At 44.1% G+C, this 22,772-nt stretch overlaps 1 protein-coding gene across 1 annotated transcript in view; it reads left to right on the top strand.

Moving 5' to 3' along the window:
• The window catches only part of CTNNBL1 (catenin beta like 1), a 66,931-nt gene that overhangs the window by 1,394 nt on the left and 42,765 nt on the right, over positions 1-22,772 (top strand). Inside the window, exons 2-4 of the mRNA XM_068263985.1 lie at positions 16,939-17,106; positions 20,074-20,180; positions 20,270-20,411. Coding sequence (XP_068120086.1) covers positions 16,939-17,106; positions 20,074-20,180; positions 20,270-20,411 — 417 coding nt within the window. The remainder of the gene's footprint in view (positions 1-16,938; positions 17,107-20,073; positions 20,181-20,269; positions 20,412-22,772) is intronic.

Here is a 22,772-nt window from a genome sequence, read left to right as displayed (position 1 = left end):
CTGCGCTCCCCATACACTGATATCACACTGATCTCACCATATACATCTTGTCCTGGTGATTTCAGTGCATGCACTATGCTGATTATGACACTTACCTGCCCATATATAGCTCCTCCTGGTGATATCAGTGCATGTGTTCTATTGTTTAGTACACTGATCTGGTGATATCAGTGCACGTGCCATTCTCTTTATCACACTGATCTTCCCATACGCAGCTTGCCCTGGTGAGCACTGCATGTACTGTGCTGATTATCACATACACCGCTCCTCCTGATGGTATCCTTGCATGCACTGTAGTCTATCAAACTTTCCTGTCCATACACACTTCGGCCTAGTTATATTAGTGCATGCACTGTGCTTTATCATGCTTAAATTCCCATACACAGCTCACCCTAGTGGTGTCAGTGCATGTACCATGCTCATTATCCCATCTTCCCATGCACGCCTCCTCCTTGTGATGTGAGTGCATGGAGCATGCACTTTATTACACTAATCTCCCCATGCAAATCTTCTCCTGCTGATATGGCATGCACAATCTTATCGCATTGATAGCCACATACAAAGTTCCTCCTGATATTAAGACATGCACAAGCTCGTTATGAAAGTGATCTTCAAATAGACGTTTCCTCTTTAACCACTTGAGCCCCAAAGGTTTATACCCCTCTAGTGACCAGGCCATTTTTCTTCTATCCGGCACTTCACAACTTTAACGGTTTATTGCTCAGTCATACAACTTGGCAACCAAATGAATTTTACCTAATTTCCTTCTCACAAATAGAGCTTTCTTTTGGTGGTATTTGATTGCTGCTGCTATTTTTAGTTTTTATTATATAACAGAATAAAAAAAACTGAAATTCTGTAAAAGTAAAATATAATTTTTTTTTTTATTTAAATCCCCCCCCCCCCCCCTTCCTCTTTAATTGGCCCTAGACTAAAGCCACATCTACACGAGTAGATGCAGCCGCGATGCTCCTTATCAATCGAGCCGCTGATGCGGCTCGATTGATAAGATCCGACAGCACGGATCTCCGCACCGCCGATTCCCTGCTCGATCCCCGCGAGGGGACAATGGCAGGGAATCGAGCGGAAGATGAGCGGCGCCGGCGGGGAATCGAATGCGGCGCACGAGCGGGGATGCGGCGGGCACGCGAAAGAGGCGATCCGGCGGCTAATCGAGCCGCCGGATCGCAGCCTCATCTACCTGTGTAGATGAGCCTTTAGATACATATACTATGCCAGTGGTTCTCAAACTAAGGCCCTCCGAGGCTTCTTCACTGGCCCCTCAAACACAAAATGTATGACTTATAGATGTGGCCCACTGCACCTTTAAATGTCAGCGCCCCACATATAGAATAGCAGTGCTGGTACCACCCATCCACATACTGTAGAAGCCAGTGAGCAGTCTTTCGCTGGCTTCCAATCCAATTCTGCATCAGATGACAATGCTGTCCAATTGGACGGCAGGTTGTCACCTGGGTATGCTCACAAAGATGTTCTTCAGGCGCTGCATGACTGAATGGCTGCTGCAGGGAGGTCTCCTCCGGGCATGACTGGGGGAATCGATACCTAGGGCTCGATTCACAAAAGAGTGCCAACTTAGTTAACACACCTAAAAGCTTTGGGTGTGCTAACTAGGGTGCTAAGCAGTTAGCACGCCCAAAGCTTTTATTGATCGCGCGCAAAGTTTAGCGCCGCGTGGTGCGCGCGAAATGTCGCACCAGGTGCGACTAAAACGTTGCACCGTGTGCGCCTGAAATGTCGCACTGCGTGACGTTTCATGCGCACCCGGTGCAATGTTTTAGGCGCACCCGGTGCGATGGTTTAGTCGCACCCGGTGCAATGTTTTGCGCGCACCAAACAGCGCTAAACTTTGCTTTGTGCGTCCTAAAGGGCTTTTAGGCGTGCTAACTAAGTTAGCACCCTTTTGTGAATTAAGCCCTAGGTTCAATGCAGTATTTTTCAACATTTTATGTATATTTCGGCCCCCAGCAGTCTGACGTATGTAGACCCAGCCCTTGACCAAAAAAAGTTTGGGGACCCCTGCACTATACAATACATAGAGGTAGGGATTAGATTGTGAGCCCCTCCGAGAGACAGTTAGTGACAAGACAATATACTCTGTACAGAGCTGCATAAGATGTCAGCGCTATATAAATACTAAAATAGCTGATTAATAAAATAAAGAGCCTGCCAGCGACGATCATTGCCTGGCAGGCTGATGACTGTCAAATCTCGTTCCTCACGAGATGACGCATATATGCGTTGCGGAGGAACAAGAGGAGGCTGCGGACCCACCACCAATATCCGTGTGGTGGTTCGCAGTTAGTTAACGGGAATCTGAAGTGAAAATAAACTTATGAGGTAATGATTTGTATGTGTAATACAGCTAAGAAACAGAACATTAGCAGCAAAGATACGAGTCTCCTATTGTTTCCAGTACAAGAAGAGTTAAGAAACTTCACTTGTTATCTATACAAAATAGCTTCTATGAGCTCTCCGACTAATTTTGTCAGAGAGAAGTGCTATTTTCTGAAGCGCTTATACCTCAAAGAAACAGTGAAAGACAACTTCAGATTAGACTTTACTTTAGGGAAGTTCAAAGGGTCATTAGCTCTGCTCTGTTTCATAGTTTAAGATGCAGAGTTTGGTGTGTAAACTATAAATATTAGAGAATGATGCAGTGTTATAAAAAAAAAAGCCATATAACTGAAAATGAGGCTCTTTTCTTTGCTATCAGTGTCACTTTTACAAAAAAGTCCCAGTGGAATTAAACCAGCTACTCTGCAGAACAGTTGATATCGATGACATTGATGAAGTTATAAAATAAGATATCCTCCAATTATATCCTACTATCCTACAGTAGGATCTGTAACTGTAATATTTTGCAGGTGCTATTTATTCTGCCATTAGTGGCAGGCAAAGGTTCTAAAGCTAGGTACATACTTGCAATCATTATTGCCTGGCAAGAATCAGGCATTGATCCATTAGATAACATTTTAAAGGCCTATGCTGTAGAAGACGCCTGTCTAGCCTCTAGGCTAGTGCCATGTTTTGTTACTTTGGAGAGGGATGATGAGTGGCACATGACAGAGCAGGAGGAATGAGGAGGGAGAATAGCTGGACAGCATTCTGCTGAGATGATCCAGCTGATCACCAGTAATACTCTTCCGAGTAGCTACTCGGAATATAAATGTTAATGAAGAGCTGATTAATCAGCTGTGACCACGGGTGACGGGGGGAGGGTTAACTTACCCATAAGTCCACGGGATCCTCTGCGTTTCATTCCCTTCACGCGTGAAGTGTTGGCCACGTTCCACGACTCACTACCGCTTCCTCCTTCTGGCTTGAAGGAGGAAGTGAGGTACATACATTACAGGAAAAGGCTTGGCGAATTGAAGCAACATTTTTATGTTAATTACCAAACTTCTGCTGCACATGTTTAAATATTTGTGAATTGGGGAAAAACATTCTAAAATACCAAATGCAGTATTCTACTGACCTGTAATTTTTATTTATTTATTTTTTGAAAATCAAAAAGCTTTTTGTGAATGCTGGCCAATGTTGAGAAATCAGCAGGGATCAGAGCAATCACATGTTAGGGTGGGCACTGAGTAGACAAGTCCCATAACAGACTGAGGTCTAATAACTAGGGAGTATGGATAAGGATTGGTCACAACAAAAACAAATACAAAGTGACTGGGTAGAAAGACAAGTGCACCAAAGCTGTCAGACCATTCAGCACTGGTCACTTGGACAAGGAGACCTTTTGTGGGCAGAAGTGAACAATTTGCTGAATCTGAGCCTGAATTTGCACATGCAATCATAAACTGTAACAGAATGACCAACAAATGTACCCAAACAAGGGCATAATCGTGCCAGTGGGAATACGTGTGCAGATGACTATGAGGTTGTTAAATGGGAGTCTGGTACATATGACCATAACAGAATGTTTATCAAATGAAGACTGCCAACACATGTGGGTGACTCATTAGAAGTTGTACAATTTTATGAGATTTAAAATAGAATTCTTTGCAAATATTAAATATTGATGTTTTATAATACAGTAGGATTTGTGAAGTTAATGGTTTGAAAGCCATTGATTATTTTTCACCTCAAAGCAACTTTTGACTTCCAGTGGAACCATAAGGAGATCGGCATTGCAATGGGGACCTCAGTGGCACCCACCTATGCCAGCCTCTTTTTGTGCCACTGGGGTTGATGCATCAAACGGTGTAAATAATGCAGTGCATCAGTATTACATCTACTTCCGCATTTAACACAGTGAGTTCCGCTGTTAGCTTGTACAGTACAAGGGTAGAGTGACTGTTGCTACTGTAACGTACATTGGTAACAATAATGTTTTGTTAGTAACGTGTGTTGCCCAAAAATCGCAGCAATTGATTTTTGCCACAATTCTCATTCAACAAGGATGTGTTTTTCAAAACTCTTTGCAAAGCACTTGGTACTGTGATCTAGACCTAACCCCTGGCCAAGCATGTAGATCTGGTGTTTCTGACTGGATTAGCCAAATGCATATTTCAGGTGTGTGGTTTGACACTACACTATATGCCTCTTTAGTGAGAGGGATATAGAGGCTGACATATTTAATTCTAATCAATACCAGTTGCCTGACTATCCTGCTGATCCTCAGCCTCTAGTACTTTTACCCATAGACCCTGAAAAAGCATATGCAGATCAGATGTTTCTGACAAAAACCTGTCAAGACAAGCTGCATACTTGTTTCATGTGTGTGATTCAGCCACTACTGATGCCAGATTGATCATCAGGACTGCCAGGCAACTGGTAGGAAACAAATATGGCAGCCGGCATAGGCTTCTCGCTTCAGGTTCCCTTTAAGGAGCCGATGTTCTACTTTTGTCGCAGCCTTCGTAAGGTGGTAATGGGTTTACTTTAACATGTCAGATTTTTGTAGCGCACTTTAGTATTTTTAACAACTTGCCAGAGAAACTGAAGCTACAAAATTGAATTGCTTACATTAACAAAGCGAGTGTTAAAAGGGCAATTAAACAGCTTTTTTTTTAATGTATATTTTTTTTTTCCTCCTACGCACATTGGGCACATCAGTATGCAGTCTGCTTCCAAATTGGCTTTCACATCATGTCTTGTACCTTGTAACTTCTCCTGCTTCATAACTGTTTAATATCTAATGATTTCACTGGGGGCATTAAAGAGTTGAAGGCTGATTACAGAAATTACAGGTTGAAGCATTAACCTTTCTGAGCTTATTGCAGCGGGCTGAGCGGGTTGGAGGCATCTAGGACATAGCGCAGGGAGGGCGTATAGACCCAGGAAGCGGCGCCGGAGGAATATCATCTATTCTGCACGGTTTTAAAATCTGTCTTCCCCCGCTGTCTTCGCAAGATAAAATTGGTCTTTTCGTGCTTGGTAATTAATAATTTTAATTAAAGGCAGTAAATTGGCCTCAGCACGGGGAGACGGGCGGACAGAAGGGATCCACTTAACGGCGCCAAATCCCCGGCACTTCATCCGAGCGCCAGCGTGCGCTGGCAGGGCAAGATTAGTGAATGCCTAACGAGAGGCATGAATTATTAATTGGTAAATTACCGCTTGCATCCGGAACAAGGTCTGGCCTTGCTCCGTAACCCCAAGCTGCACAATGCGCTGCTTACCGCCCGGTTTTGTTAAGCAAGGTCATGTAGAACAGAAGACATTAAACGGCTTTCCCAGCCCCCCCTCTTATTATTTTCTCTTCAAGCTTTCTTATTTTTGTTTTGTTTGTTCTAAGCAGATGTCGGTTATTTATCTTGTTTCAGATGTATGTACTAGCGTTGGCTTCGTCTCCCCTGCGGAGCATCGAGGAGAAGTAGTCAGCTGTGCAATTATTAAACGTATTTATCTGGAGCTCATGTCATTTGCGCAGGCTCTTAAAGCAGAATTAAATTCCGTAACAAAGTAGTAGCAGTAACAATGTTTAACTTCTTGTCATTTAAGCAAACTTGAAGAGAAAATAAACTTATGAGATCATGAATTGTGTGTAGTACAAGTAAGAAATAGATTTTATCAGGGCTGATAACAAGCAGGCTGAGCAGTGAAGAATAAAACAGAAAGCAGGGTAGGTGTTTTCTCTAATATTCTTTTGCATATTTGTCACACTTAAAGTGAACCTCCAGACTAAAAATCGACTCAGCAGCACTGAAAAGGCTTGGTGTTTATTTAACAGTTTCACAGCATCAGAACTTTGTTTCTTTTATACAAATCTCATTTTTAGCCAGGGCTGTGGAGTCGGTCCAAAAATCCACCGACTCCGACTCCTCAGTTTAGGATTCCTCCGACTCCTCGACTCCAACTCATCTAATTTGCATATTACAATTTTGTTGATTAAAAGTATGTAACGTGAAATTCGTCACTTAACTGCCAACGCTTAGGAATTTTACAAGACAACTGAAGTGAGAAGGATATGTAGACTACTATATTTATTCCCTTTAGACTAAAACTAGTCCTTGGTAAGAGTACTTGTAAAAGGTACAAACCGGAACAAAGAACATCTATCAGGCCCTAGGCAATGTAAGTGTGGGTACATGTAAGAATGATGTGCAGGTACTCTGCAGGGGAATGAGGAGATTGTAAACAGACAACACCTGTGTTCAATGTGCACAGCATTCTCAGTGGATTCCCTGCAGCTCTGTGGGGAGTGCATATGTAGAGTGTAGTACTACTGTGTAACAAAGTAAACCTGAGACAGATGAAATTAAAGTTTTATACATACCTGGGGCTTCCTCCAGCCGCCTTCAGGATAATCAGTCCCTCGTTGTCCTCCTCCACCACCTGGATCTTCTGCTATGAGTCCAGGTACTTGAGCCAGTCAGGCGTAGTGCGCATGCACACACTCCGCCGCTGGGAGCGTACTACACCTGCGCAGCACTATTGCGCAGGTGCAGAATGTTTCTGGCTGTGGGAGCGGCATGCGGCCGGACAGCGCTGACTGGCTGAATTACCAGGACTCATAGCAGAAGATCCGGGTGGTGGAGGACAGCGAGGGACTGATTAGCCTGAAGGGGGCTGGAGGAAGCCCCAGGTATGTATAACACTTTACTTTTCATCCGTCTCAGTTACCCTTTAAATTGTAGTCACCAAACCAAATTTTAACAACCTATCAAATTATTTGATTTCATCAGCAAAGGGAGTGCGTACATTTGCATAAATCAGCATCAATGCAGAATTATTTCCATCTCATTGACCATCTCTATTAGTGACACAGCTACACATCAGGCTTTATTCTTACAGCATAGATGTTATTTAGTATATATAAGAGATTCCTGTGTATACATCATATATACAGTCACAATCAGATATGTATATCTGACCTTAAAAATACGGGGACTGCTTTATTGAAGCAGCACAAGTAACTCATTTTGATTGGTTTATTTCATTTTTGTGGACTAAGCACAGCTATTACTGTATATATACATTATTTTTAATGACTATTATTTGAGAAATAGAACATTTTATCATATTTTCTATTTTAATTACAGTTACAAATTCACTAGGAGTCAGAGTCGGTGCATTTTTTCCCAACTCCGACTCCAGGCACCCAAAATTGCCCGACTCCACGACTCCGACTCCACAGCCCTGTTTTTAGCTGCACAGAAGAAAACTGCCCAGGCAGTTTTCCCCTTATGCTGTGCAAAACATGATGGGATTTCTGATGTTGTTGTTGTTGTTGTTCTGCTGTTTTGGTGCAATTTTTTTTTTTTTACAGTTTGAATTTGACATTTAAAGCCTAGTGTGTGCAGCTGGAAGGGGTGATCAGCACACAGGACAGTTGGAACTGTCTCATGCTCCCTGTCACCTCCTTTCAACCAAAAATATGGCTGCCCCCATGACAAAGATGGCAGCCCCCATGAATCACAAACATTTGCCAGTTCTTTTAAAACAGGATGGGTAAAAGATTATATTACCAATGTATTCTAATTAACATAACTAATGTAACTTAATAACAGTATATTTGTTTAGGCTGAAGTCCCCCTTTAAATGTTTCTGCTCATCAAAAACCGTTAAGTATTAGTCAAAGATAACATAATTGAACACAAAATGCAGTTTTAAATGATGGTTTTTATTATTTAGTGAGAAAAAAAACTCAAAACCTACATGGCCCTGTGTGAAAAACAAATTGCCTCCTGAACCTAATAACTGGTTGGGCCACTCTTAGCAGCAATAACTGCAATCAAGCGTTTGCGATAACTTGTAACGAGTCTTTGACAGCGCTCTGGAGGAATTTTGGCCCACTCATCTTTGCAGAATTGTTGTAATTCAGCTTTATTTGAGGGTTTTCTAGCATGAACCGCCTTTTTAAGGTCATGCCACAACATCTCAATAGGATTCAGGTCAGGACTTTGACTAGGCCACTCCAAAGTCATCATTTTGTTTTTCTTCAGCCAGTCAGAGGTGGATTTGCTGGTGTGTTTTGGGTCATTGTCCTGCTGCCGCACCCAAGATCGCTTCAGCTTGAGTTGACGAACAGATGGCCGGACATTCTCCTTCAGGATTTTTTGGTAGACAGTAGAATTCATGGTTCCATCTATCACAGCAAGCCTTCCAGGTCCTGAAGCAGCAAAACAACCCCAGACCATCACACTACCACCACCATATTTTACTGTTGGGATGATGTTCTTTTGCTGAAATGCTGTGTTACTTCTACGCCAGATGTAACGGGACACGCACTTTCCAAAAAGTTTGTCTCGTCGGTCCACAAGGTATTTTCCCAAAAGTCTTGGCAATCATTGAGATGGTTTTTTAAGCAAAATTGAGACGAGCCTTAATGTTCTTTTTGCTTAAAAGTGGTTATCGCCTTTGATATCTGCCATGCAGGCCATTTTTGCCCAGTCTCTTTCTTATGGTGGGGTCGTGAGCACTGACCTTAATTGAGGCAAGTGAGGCCTGCAGTTCTTTAGTTGTTGTCCTGGGGTCTTTTGTGGCCTCTCGGATGAGTTTTCTCTGAGCTCTTGGGGTAATTTTGGCCGGCTGGCCACTCCTGGAAATGTTCATCACTGTTCCATGATTTTGCCATTTGTGGATAATGGCTCTCACTGTAATTCGCTGGAGTCCCAAAGCTTTAGAAATGGCTTTATAACCTTTACCAGTCTGATAGATCTCAATTACTTTTGTTCTCATTTGTTCCTGAATTTCTTTGGATCTTGGCATGATGTCTAGCTTTTGAGGTGCTTTTGGTCTACTTCTCTGTGTCAGATAGCTCCTATTTAAGTGATTTCTTGATTGAAACAGGTGTGGCAGTAATCAGGCCTGGGGGTGACTACAGAAATTGAACTCAGGTGTTATAAACCACAGTTAAGTTATTTTTTAACAAGGGGGGCAATCACTTTTTCACACAGGGCCATGTAGATTTGGAGTTTTTTTTTCCTCACTAAATGATAAAAGCCATCATTTATAACTGCATTTTGTGTTCAATTATGTTATCTTTGACTAATAGTTAACGGTTTTTGATGAGCAGAAACATTTAAGTGTGACAAACATGCAAAAGAATAAGAAATGAGGAAGGGGGCAAATAGTTTTTCACATCACTGTATAGTAAAATACATGAGGATGCTTTGTCTCTGGTTCTCTTTAACCATTACACTATCCAGCCACATACCACATACAGATACTTACCTCTGTGGAAGGGAGCCTCTGGATAGCCTCTGAGGCGCTTAATTTGAATCCTTGTGCAGATTGTTTGATACTCCTCCCTATATTGCCTGATGAAGCGGGGTTGAACCTGCAAAATGCGTTGCATTTCTTTTTGGAGTTCCTAATAAATGTGTTTGACTGTCTGAATCGCAGTCGTTGTCGTGTCTGCTTGAGGGAGGTAAGACCACCACTTCCTCCTTCAATTTTGCCATTTAAGTTGGTTTTTAAGCTCATTTAATCTAATCTTATACTTTTGGCGCCTCTGTTCATTGTATACAATTTGATATGTTGTTAAAATATGGTTTGGTGACTATGAATTAAATGGTACCTGAGAAGGATGAAAAGAAAAGTGTTATACATACCTGGGGCTTCTTCCACCCCCCTTCAGGTTAATCAGTCCCTCGCTGTCCACCTCCGCCACCTGGATCTTCTGATACGAGTCTTGGTAATTCAGCCAGTCAGCGCAGTCCGGCCGCATACCGCTTCCACAGCCAGGAGCGTTCTGCACCTGCGCAATAGTGCTGCGCAGGTGTAGTACGCTCCTGGCGGCGGAGTGTGTGCATGCGCACTACGCCAGTCTGGCTCAAGTACCTGGACTCATAGCAGAAGATCCAGGTGGCGGAGGAGGACAGCGAGGGACTGATTAGCCTGAAGTGGGTTAGAGGAAGCCCCAGGTATGTATAAAACTTTAATTTCATCAGTCTCAGGTTTACTTTGTTAATAGTAGTACTATACTCTACATATGCACTCTCCACAGAGCTGCAGGAAATCCACTGAGAATGTTGTGCACATTGAACACAGAGGTGTTGTCTATCAACACCTGGTTCAGATTGTGCATGAAGAATGTGTAATCTCCTCATTCCCCTGCAGAGTACCTGCACATCACTTTTACACCTACCCACAGTTACATTGCCTAGGTCCTGACAGATATTCTTTGTTCCGGCCTGTACCTTTTACAAGTACTCTTACCAAGGACAAGTTTTAGTCTATGACTAAAGGGAATAAATATCCTTCATCCTCCATATCCTTCTCACTTCAGTTGTCTTTTAAAATTCCTAAGCGTTGGCAGTTAAGAGACGAATTTCATGTTACATACTTTCAATCAACAAGATTGTAATATGCAAATTAGAGGAGTCCGAGTCGGTGGAATTTTCAACTAAGGAGTCCAAGTCGGTGGATTTTTGTACCGACTCCACAGCCCTGGTCAATTTTCAGTGGTGTACACCTATCATAAAAGAGATACTCACTCTTGTCAGGCTCCTCATGACAAGTGTCTGCTGACTGCTCTCTTCTGTCCTCTCTGCGCTGGCTCCCTCTGGCTGGCTGACGCATGGCTCCTCATGTCTCATCGGTCACTGCAGCAGTGGTGTAGCTAATGAGCTTTGGGCCCCAGTGCAAGTTTTACATTGGCTTCCTCCCCCCCCTCCCCCCCCCCCCCCCCCCCAAGCATTCCATACATAACAAACCATATTGGCCTCAATTTCATAAAAGTGTGTCGGTAAGGTAAATCCGTGCGGGGAAACACCGCTGTTGGTATTTCAGCCTTCTGGGTGGTCATTCATAAAAATGTTTCTAGTTGTGATAGGAGTGCGGAGATTTCCCGCTGTAGGCTGGTCGGTAGACTGTCGAGAGCCTTGCGGAAACTCAGGAGCTGGCTGAGTTCATCAGTGCGCTGCTCTCTCTGCTGCTGCTTGGGAGGTCTGTCCCATTCACTGCAATGTATTCCGCACGCTTCACATCCGAGGTAGCGGTAATCCCCGACTGCATACCGCTTCCTCTAATCTTTATGATTTGACATTTTGTTACTTTTGTTAAGATAATCACCGCACGAGGCGGTGATTTATCGTTCTTCTCAGGAATGTCGGCTTTTCATGCAGAAAAAACCTTTATGAATACAGATTTTGCTATGTGGTCGGTAAAGTGAGCTGTTTTCAGCATTTCCGCATGCGGGAATGCTTTATGAATCGAGGCCATTGTGCCATAAAACCTGCCAAGGGCATCCACAGTATGAGAGGTGTAAGCAGAGGAGGGGAACAGTTTATTCATGATTACCACTAAAACTTACCACTTAAAACCTATATAAAGGTGATCATTACAAGCAATAGTCCTTTTGAAGAGCTAATACTGTGCAGTGTTCTCCCCAGAATTTATTTCCAGCCGGGTGGCATGAAAAAGTAGCCGGGTGGGGCGAAATGAGAGAATGCAGGGCCGGTGCTTCTGTGATCAACTCTGCTTACAGAATAAGAGGAGGTGAGCCGATGACAGCCGGGTGCTCAGAAAAACTAGCCGGGTGGAGCACCCGGCTAAAAGAGCCTGGGGAGAACACTGCTGTGGTTGAGGGAGGGCCTCTAGTGTGCCCCTATGGTCCAAGGGTCCCGGTGCAGTCACAACCTCTGTATCCTCCATTGCTATACCACTGGTCTGCAGCTTCTCCAACAACTTTGCTCTCGTGTGAGAACAGCATATCTGCGCAGGGCTGGAGGGGCAAGGCTGCTGTCGTTGCTGCTTGTGCAATCAAGATCTACCCAGTCTTTTGCAATCGACTGGTAGATCGTTATCGACGCACCCCTGCTGTAAAGTGTCCTGAGGCATGCAAAGGCCCTCTCAGTTACGATTAGGTGAACAGAGTTCCGCTTTAACTTAGGGCTGGTTCAGACGGACGTTTGGAGGCGTTGCGTTTGCTGGCGTCGCGTTCAGCAGCGTTCGTGTGCGTTTGGATGCGGTCGCGTTTTTTCTTCCCCTAGGGGGACATTAGCCGTCGCGGTTAACCTCCCCTGGAAGCTACATGTAGCTTCCAGGGGCTCCTTGAACGCCAGGGAAAATCGGGACCCAAACGCCGCGTTTGTGTAAACGCGCTTGAAAGCTTGGTACAAACGCTCCCATTCACTTGAATGGGAGCGTTTAACACCAAGCCCTGAACGCTGGCTGTAAACGCTCTGCAAGCGTCCGTCTGAACCAGCCCTTAGTTGTACATTGAGTATGCATTGTTAAGAACTCAATCACTTGATTACATTTTTCTCTGGTTTGCATTTGGGGTCTTCCAGCCTTTTGCTAATGGATACATCCCTGCGATTTTACACAGATGATGGATTTTTTTCATTGCACTGTCCTTAAAAGAAAAAAAAAACACCCTGCTAATGCATTTTGCGCACTGCTGTGTGTTGATTTCGGCATGCGGTTAATGTTCTTCTAAGAGTAATGTGTTGTGAGGCTTGCCATCAGAAGCATTGCGCCTTGTTATGCCGTGTAATGTGTCTGTAACTGATCTGCTGAGCGAGCCACCGGAGGCCATGTTTCCTCCCGCCCGCCTGAGCGTGTGATGAATTTGTGATGATGGTCTTACCTTGGCAGCTGGATGAAAGCGTCAACTTCATTCTCTATTCTCATTGTTCTTTATTCTGTGGCGCAGTGATGTTTGTCCAAACTCATGAGAGGCCTTCGTAGCCTGCTCTCCATAGGGTGACTCCACCTGTGGCTTCACACTGGTGTACAGCAGAGCCAGCGGCGCCGAGTGCGTCCAGAGAAGTACAGATTGTGCTTGCAGTGTTCTTCTGTTACTTTGTAGTTCTTTAGTGTAGAGTCTTTGTAGAAACTGATGGCAGCGTGACTTGTGATTGAGCTTCAGTCTCATGTTTTGTGGGTTTTTTGTTTGTTTTGGGGTTTTTTTCACACAGGCCAGGAAGGCTTCATCTTCATTACCTACTAATAGCTGCAATACTGATCCTCTGACTTTGTGTGTGGACAAATTTCCTTCTGCCTCTGCTTCCCCTCTCCATGGCTGATACAGCCTCTCTCAGACGATAAACATGCATCAAAATCACCACAGCTTGATTTAATGAGTCTAGTTATTTTGTCTATGACAGGGTCACTTTCTTCTCACCTCTGCCCGCCCCCAGCCTATCCCCACCTGACTCCTGTTAGAAAGGCTCATCTCTTATGTAAACTGCGGTACTTTCTATGCCTCTTAAGCACTCTAGAGGATTTTTGGCCGAGGCAGCCAGTCAGGGCCGTCTGTATCGAGAATTTAAAGTGAGTGTAAAGTGGCTTTAAATAAAACAAACGGATACCTAAGGAGGGGGAGGGCTCTGAGTCCTATAGAGCCTTCCCATTCCTTTCAAGGTCCCCTCGTTCCAGCGCTGTCACCCCTTTAGCAGTGTTCGACAGACCGATTGGAGATTGCTCTCTTCCGTCGCAGTAGGCTTCAAAACTCTTCAGTAGCCCGTGTGGCGTATGGAGCCGCTCTTCTTCAGGAGCGCTCGGGCTCCCAATGACTTACAAAGCCTCCCATGGCGGCAGATTTGAACGAGGTGACAGCGCTGGAATGGGAAGGCTCTATAGGACCCAGAGCCTTCCCACTCCTTAGGTAAGTTTTGGTTGTTTTTTAGTTCGCTTAACATTGGCTTTAATGGGTGTACAGCAGCCCTCATTTTGTCAACAAGAAATCCAGATTGTCTCTATCGAATGCCTTGTTCTTCTAAAAAAGGGGGCACACTTGTCTCAGTTTTCTGTGTGTGTTTTCTGCACACCGTGTGCATTTGTATGTGAGAAAATTAGTGCAACTTTACAGAGGCTAATGTAATGTATAAGGAGAATGTACGTAGTGCTGCACTGCTGGCAGGTGTTTTTCTGAATACAAATAGCGCATTCAAGTGTGAGCTAGTCCATTAATATCAGTTCTCAGTTTTTCTATGCAGAAAACCTGCACAACAGCAGGCGTGTGCGCTCCCTGCCTGTGGCCTGAGGCATGGAGTTCCCATCTCTGCTGGTGACTGTGTGTGTGTGTGTATGTGCCAGTCTTCACTGTGAATGAGAGGGATATGAAGGCTGTCCTATTTCCCATTTTTTACAGTGCAACTATTACTACTAATAATATTGCCTATACTGTATTACATTGCTCAGATTTTATATTTGCATATCTGTATGTGTCTTCATGCCTGAGGGACCTTCCACACCTGGGCGATGCAATGCAGTATCTTTACCACACCCCACCGCCGGGCAATGAAAGTGTATGGAGACTTTCATAGTGCCACGTTACGGCGCAACACAACAGAAGTGACGTTTCCCCGCATCACTGACGCAGAGCCAGAATTACGTTACCGCTGCGACAACCCAGAAGTCATGTTTGTCTATTCTTTAAACACATTGGCGTCGCCGGACGTATGCACGGAAACCTATTTTAACAATCCGCTTTCCGCATACCCGAAGCAGGAAGTAACAGCAAGCGCGCATCACTTCCTGCTTGGCCGGTGGCCAAACAGGGAACACCGTGCTATAGCGCGGTGTTCCTTGAAGGCCTGTTTTTGACGGTGTAATGGGGTGCATCGTGCATGACGCCCCGCATCACCAACGCTAGTTGACAGTGTGAAACCAGCCTGATACCAATTTCTGCCTCTTGATAAGAGCAGTGTCAGAGTAGTGTACTGCTAACCTTTTTCAATACTTTTCCAGGGGTATTCAGCATCTCCTCCCGCTAGACCCGTGAATCAGTAGGGCCTGGGTTGGCACTGCCACGCACACTCTAGAGCTAGGCCGCAATGCATGCTTGGCGATGTAATTTGCCATTATGCAGCGCAGCTGCGTGTCAAAGGAATCAAATTGTTGGACTTTGACGATTGGACCTGACGCCCTGTCCCACTGGTTGTAGCCCGAACTCGCGTACGCAATATTTATATTACATGGTACAGGTGGTGCCGAAGGAGATCAGTGTTGGACTTAGTCTGAAACTTGGATCAGAGGGGTCTGAAGCCGCCATGTTGGATAGTGGTGCTGCCAGCGGCAGCCCAGGCCTCCTTGTCCCTGTGATCCCTAGAACTGTGATTTAGGGACACAAAAAATTGAACTTAGATTGTTTTGTCCCTCAGATCTTATGTGGTAGTTAGGGGAAGCTCGAGTAGAAAAATAACTGATAGAACTGGAAACATAGGTTTTATTTAATTCATCTTTAAAGGACAACTGAAGAGAGAGGTATATGGAGGCTGCCATGTTTATTTCATTTTAAGCAATACCAGTTGCCTGGCAGCCCTGCTGACCCTCTGCCTCTAATACTTTCAGCCATAGACCCTGAACAAGCATGCAGCAGATCAGGTGTTTCTGACATTATTGGCAAATCTGACAGATTAGCTGCATGCTTGTTTCTGGTGTTATCTAGACACCTCTGCAGCCAAACAGACCAGCAGGGCTGCCAGGCAACTGGTATTGTTTAAAAGGAAATAAACATGGCAGCCTCCATAGTCTTCTCACTTCAGTTGCCCTTTAAGATCTCATTTCAAATAAGAAGGGGGGGGGAAAAGTGTTTTACAGATTACGTCATCTCGTGTAATAAACGTATGCAGTTATAAGTCAGCTTGCCTTTTTTTTTCTTTTATTTCCTTCTTGCAAATAACAAAACTAATTGGAATGAAAAAATCACTTAGCAGGTGAAATCTTTCACACTTGAATATGCCATTTCTTAGAGCTTCGCACGTTGACTTGATATCCCAAATAAGATAATGGCGGATTTGTGCCAAGCAAAAAGCATTGGCGGCTACCCCAAGGCAGGCTCAGGATTACCGCTCCTGGCTTCTTTTTTCTACCCCAAGCCTGACTCGGAGGTACCGCCAGGAAAGTTAAAATAACTTTTCAGCATTCTTCAACTGAAAAAGAACCAAAAGGTAGGCTAAAAAGCAGGGCTTTGGAGTCGGAGTTGGAGCAATTTTGGGTACCCGGAGTTGGAGTGGTTGTTTTTATAAACTGAGGAGTTGGAAAATTTTTGTACGGACTCCACAGCCCAGTTAAAAAGTACTGTCAAATCATGTTCTTGCTTGGCTTTCAATGCATGTTATTGAGAAGGTTTGAAGATGTAACCTGGGAGAAAACTTTGGATAAAAAGTGAATTGATTAAAGGCACATAAATCTGGCTCATTAGGACACTTGGACTTTGGTGTATGATCTATGAACCAGTAACTGGTATTAGCAATATTAATTGGTTCAAGTTCAACAAACTTCGTTTAGTAGTAGTATGATCAGAGAGTGGAGGGGGAGATGGGGGATTTGGGAAAGGGTGGTGGAGAGGGAGGGTAGGGATAGAACTTCTGCCACGTTAGTTAAGCCAGTGCCTGTTGCAGTAATAATCATCTTCAGTCTGTTCTGCTCAGATGTGGAAAAATTATGTTTACAACTTAAAACACATTTAAAAAAAAAAAAAAAAAAAAGTGAATTGAATAAAGGCTCTGTATGTTTTCTCAGTGTGACTCTGTGTATTCTGTAACTAATGTTGGCCCATCCTCCACACAGCCAGACAGAGGCACAAAACGGAACAGGGATGATGACCCAGATGAGGGCAAGGCACAGAGGAAAGAGAGGGGAAACCGAAACTGGCACCGCGATGAAGAAAGAGGCCCACAGGATGAAGAGAAGACTGCAGATGCAGCTGATGGAGGGACTAATGCTGATGAGGACGAGGTATGACCATCTCTCCATCGTCCTTTTCCACCCCAAGGGCCTATCGCTGGTCCTGGTACCCTCCTTGGTCTGCCAGTGGGAGGGGAGGTGACTGGCAATGCAGCCATGCCCCCTCTCACGTCCTGATTAGGGAAGGGGAAGTATAATACTGTTTTTCAGTTTATTCTGCCTAATGTGTCAACAGTATCCCCAGCACAATCAGTTTTTTTCTGTTTTTGTTCTACTCCATAGGTGCCTTCTTTTGTTGAGGGCTAATCAATAGACAGCATCAGTTAATGCTACAGAAATTCTTATCAAAGGCCTGGATCAGGACTTCAGGTGGCATTACAGGACTGAGGCTGTACAGATGCGTTGCTTGCCTGAAGGCTAGTGATGTGTTCTGTTGCTATGTGGGGGGGGGGGCATGTGATGTTAAACAGCACCCGGCTTAAGTGGGGAGAACAATGCTCTTGGCCAGCAGTTGGCCAAATTGATCCGCCCAGCTGATTACTGGCCGAGGCATCGGGGGTCACTGTTCTAGATTCTTGGCAGAGGCAGCCGTTTATAGGCCAAGTTTCAACTAGCATGTGTACCAGGCTTTACAGAAGCGCATGATTTATTTGCAGGTCTGATTGGCTGCTTGCAATGACACAAGCATATCTCACTTCTTCAATTTGCTAACGAGATAAAGGGAGGGGGGACACCAAGAGCTCAATAGTGTGATATTGTATAGATGATAATTAATAATGAATAATATAACAATTTAATACTCACAAACCAGGGTTACCATTAGGCAACCACTGTGAAGGCAGGTGGGGAGATTAACCTGACCCCACTCAGAATTAAAAGTCGCTCTTTGTAGATGGGAAGAAGATGGGTACAACCCTCCACCAAGGGTGGACTTAGCAATATGTAGAAGCTTTCCAGAGGTGCCAATAGAATAAAAGTCACTTAAACGAGCTTAAAACCAATGGGGCAGTGGTGGACCTATCCCATCCATGTGGACAAAGCAAACAAAGGAAGGACTGTGGCATCAACAGTCAAACAATTTATTTATACTCCACAGTAAAAATAGACAATGCGATTTGAAAAATGAGCAATTTCTTAAGACGTGGAGGCCCTGGTTCGAATTCTCAGAATCTGAGGAATATAAACGTTTGATGGAGATTTAATTACTCACATTCTCAGACACCCTGTCATTGTGGCGTCCTATCATATTTGAGCATAGATAGGGGCACTCGGGAATTTAGGCTTCTTTTTCACAGCATATCCGTGGTCTCTCACTCCCACGGAGCTGGCCGGCTCTCTTTTTTCTTTCTCTTTCTTTTCCTTGTACTCCTTCTTACTTCCTTCACTGTCTATGTATGTTGTTCTGTCTTATGTATGTCCTTTGTTATAGATTGGACAGGAAAATTCATGATTCTCAATGGCCAGAAACTAGTTGTTCCAGCGAGTAGAGGTGTTGACGGAGTGTATGATCCTTTTGGGCCTCCGCCACACCGGAAGCTTAGATATAAGCAGCATATCTCTAGTTTCTCGAATTATTCACATGGGGGCAGCCATGTGATTCAGTAAAGCCCCTTTAAAGGTTCTAGCACTTTTTGGATAATCCTTAGAAAATCCTGTTTTCAATGAGTCTGTATTCAATTTATGTTGTGCTTGATTTCTTGATTGGGGGTGACGCTGGTTAGTCACCCCACTAGTATAATCTACTTTATAGTATGAGTGCAATATATAGCGCTGTCTGTCTTTTTTGTCATTGTTAAAAATCCAAAAATAAAAATTCTTTGAAATCTGAAAAACAAGACAACGCTGAAAAACGCTGAATGGCGGAAAAACAAGACATACAGCTTATCAGCATCAAAACCACACTGAGCGCCTCTGAGGCACTCAGTGTGGTTTTGATGCTGATAAGCTGTATGCTCCTTTTTGATTGGCCTGATGAAGCGGAATTGAGCCCGTGAAACGCGTTGCCTATGTTTACTGTGTAGTATAAATAGATTGTTGTTTGACTGCTGATGCCACAGTCCTTCCTTTGTTTGCTTTGTCCGCATGGATGGGATAGGTCCACCACTGCCTCATCGGTTTTAAGCTCGTTTAAGTGACTTTTATTCTATTGGCGCCTCTGGAAAGCTTCTACATATTCTTCAATTTGCTGGCTACAACAGTAAATAGAAATGAGACATGATCACTGATAGCCATGATCACAACTAGCCAATCAGAGATTTTTAAATTGATAACATACTTCTTAAATAGAGCTTAGGAAAAAAAAACACAATGGTAAGGGCTTATTTAAAAGCAGCACCTGCCTTTCAACTCTTTAGCAGCCAATTTACTTAGAGGCTTGCAAGTGCTCCAGGCCAATTTATTTTAGCGCATTTTTCTTTCTTGTTACATTTCCTTGCTACTAATTAGTACTACTGTCATGCGTTTTTATGGCACTTGTCACTGGGGGGCAGTGTGAGACAATAACAGAGGACTTCTGCTTTCAACCTCTATATCTTCTGCTAGCAGAGAGCATTCCAAGGATATACAGCACATGAACTGTATTGGCTGAGGTCAAAAGCTGTGCACTTATCACAAAAGAGAGGATTCCTTTGAGGCTGCTGATTGGTTAAAATGGTAATCAGTACTCGGATTTGCAAGGGCTGAATTGATTACACCATCTCTGAACTATAAGGAGACATTCAGTTTCACATACAACATGGGGCACATGGAAATGGAGTATTGACACAGTCCCCTATTCAGCTTTACTAATAAAGAAAATGTGGAAGGATAAAGTAAAGCTTTATAATTTCAGATATTTAGGTGAACATTGCAGATTGTACTGTTCGTAGGCTGATGAATGTTTGCTTTGGCCAAATGTTGTGCCTTCCATGATATTCACGTGTATAACGTGGCAGCCAGTGATTTAACCTCCTTATGATTTTGTATCTGTGTGCAAGTGATTCTTCATAGCCTTGCTGTATGTGTCCTGTCTCTGATTAGGTAGAACCTCTTGATGAAAACGCAGTGAAGAAGATGATTTTGGCTTTTGAGAAGAGGTCCTACAAGAATCAAGAGCTGCGAATCAAATTCCCTGACAATCCAGAGAAGTAAAGCTGCCTTTCTGATGGTTCTTTTTTTGGCTCTGTTGTTCTCTCTTTATACAGATGTGCCAATTGATAGGTCTTTGTAACTTTAGGTTCATGGAATCGGAGCTGGATCTGAATGACATCATACAAGAGATGCATGTCATCGCCACCATACCGGATTTATACCATCTTCTTGTGGAGCTCAATGCAGTGCAGTCCTTGCTTGGCCTTCTGGGACACGACAACTCTGATATCCTGCCAATCAGCTTTTAGGGATTATTACTATTTAGTATTTATATAGCGCTAATATCTTCCACCGCGTTGTACAGAGTATATTGTCTTGTCACTTCGCTGTCCCTCAGAGGGGCTCACAATCTAATCCTACCATAGTCCTATGTCTATGTATGTATAGTGTAGTGTATGTATCTTAGTCTAGGGCCAATTTAGGGTGAAGTCAATTAACTTATCTGTATGTTGGGATGTGGGAGGAAACCGGAGCGCCTGAAAGAAACCCACACAGACATGGGAAGAACATACAAACTCCGTGCAGATAGTGCCCAGGCTGGGATTCCAACCGGTGACCCAACGCTGCAAGGCGAGAACACTAAGCACTACACCACCATGCTGCCCAGTGATGGGCTGCACAATGTGCAGTTTAGAAGCCAGTCTGTCCAATCCAGGAGTGAACAGGAATTTGTAGGGGCCATATATGCTATGGTACCTTGGCTATCTGGTTTTGGGGTGTGTCCAGGCTTCCTGTACACAGTTTTTCATTTAGAATTAGGGCAAAGGCTAAAGCATGATTAGGGGATGACAGCATCTGTACAGGTGTGTGTAAACAGTGGGTGCCTGTACATTTCCAGCACACCTATGTACAATTTGTATGTCTACAGCAGGGTGACGAGGACAGCCAGAGTATAATCTGGGTGCGGCAGCATCTGCAGTGTCTGATCATTTGAGAGCGCTTGTATTGTTTGTAGCAAGGGAGTGATGTGGCACTCAAGAATTCTCCAGTGTTGGCAACGCACATAGTCTGCTGAGCCTTTTATTATGGGAGGCAAGAGGGATATTTTGAAAACCGTCGCACCTTCAAGCGCTTACACATGATCAAGTCAAGATATTTTTAGTGAAGCAGTTAATTTGGGGTGCCAGAGGTGCCCGGATAAAATAGATGGCACAATAGGTGCCTATGATAATCAGGGCTGTGGAGTTGGTACAAAATAATCAGACTCAGACACCAGGTACCCAAAATTACTCCGGCTCCTACTCCACATCCCTTGCATGGCTATGGAGTGGGCACAAAAATCGTCCAACTCCAGGTACTCGAAAATGCTCAGACTCCACAGCCCTGATGATAATGACTCAGATTAGCAAATTGCTGCTACAAATTAACTTTCCTAGCCGCTAAATTTAGACTACAGTATTATCAGAGATGCCTGGTGGTGCCCATTTTATTGGTGGGCAGGTATCAGTGGGGGTGGGGGGTCCTATGGTTAGACATTAGAGGTGGAGTTGTTAGGTTTAGGTATCAGAGGGGGCATGATTAGGTTTAGGTATCGGTAGGCAAGACAGCTAATTTCGGCACCACCATAGGCCGTAATGAGAATTCTAGCTATAGCGGAACTCAGTCAATAATCTGGGTGCCGGAGCTTGAATTAGGAAGAGGTAATTTGCCTGTCAATAACAGATGGTACCTAAATGATGACTTTCCCCTCCCCCCTACCCAAGTTGCGACAAATCAGAGGGGGAATATCATTAGCGCCACCCTGGACTTTCAGCAAGCACAGCCTTCAGCTTCACCCTGCCGATTTCTAGGGTGTACTATGTGACGTTCTCCAATGACTGACACTTAAGATCAGTTGAACTTTTGGTTATCAGTGAGAGTTACACTGTTACAAATCAACTACAAAGAAATTGACATTCAGAACCCTGGATTCTAAACCCTTACACAGCGAGAAAAAAAAAATGAACACAGACTAGTTCAGACTAGAGTCGGTACTAAAATCTGACTCCTCAGTTTATGAAACCACCGACTCCAACTCCATCTCCAGGTACCCAAAATTACTCCTTAGTCTAATACTTACCTGTGCTGTGGATTTGGTTTTTGGTACAAAAATACTTAGACCTCTCAGTTTATGAAACCACCATCTCAGAGTCCAGGTACCCAAAATTGCTCCGACTCCAAATCTGACTCCACAGCCCTGGTTATGTGCAGGATTCGGACTGTACATGCACCTTGATCTCATATTGCATGTCTGCATTGCTGGCACCCAAATCAAGCACCCCTGGCCAAAATCTTATTAGCCAGCACTTCAGCAATTACCTAGTGGAATATTGGTGCTCAAAGCAAGCAGTTGCAGGTGAGACGATTCTTGTGGCTGACAAGCGTTGACTAAATGTTTTCCAAATACCACTACAGAGAGTGAACTACAGAGAGTGAACCTCTCGCCTAAACCACTATAGGAATTGCAGGGATTTTAGGAGATCCTTCCTAGCCTGTGTGCTTAGATGTCGATATGGGCTAGATTGTCAGCATGACCTAGCCATGATGACACAGGAATCTCGTGTCATCACGCTAGGCCCACGTTGACTTTGTGCAGACGTGTTACAACG

The sequence above is a fragment of the Hyperolius riggenbachi genome, chromosome 12, assembly GCF_040937935.1.
Source record: "Hyperolius riggenbachi isolate aHypRig1 chromosome 12, aHypRig1.pri, whole genome shotgun sequence".
NCBI lineage: Eukaryota > Metazoa > Chordata > Amphibia > Anura > Hyperoliidae > Hyperolius > Hyperolius riggenbachi.
This window is presented reverse-complemented; position numbering and strand designations above follow the sequence as displayed.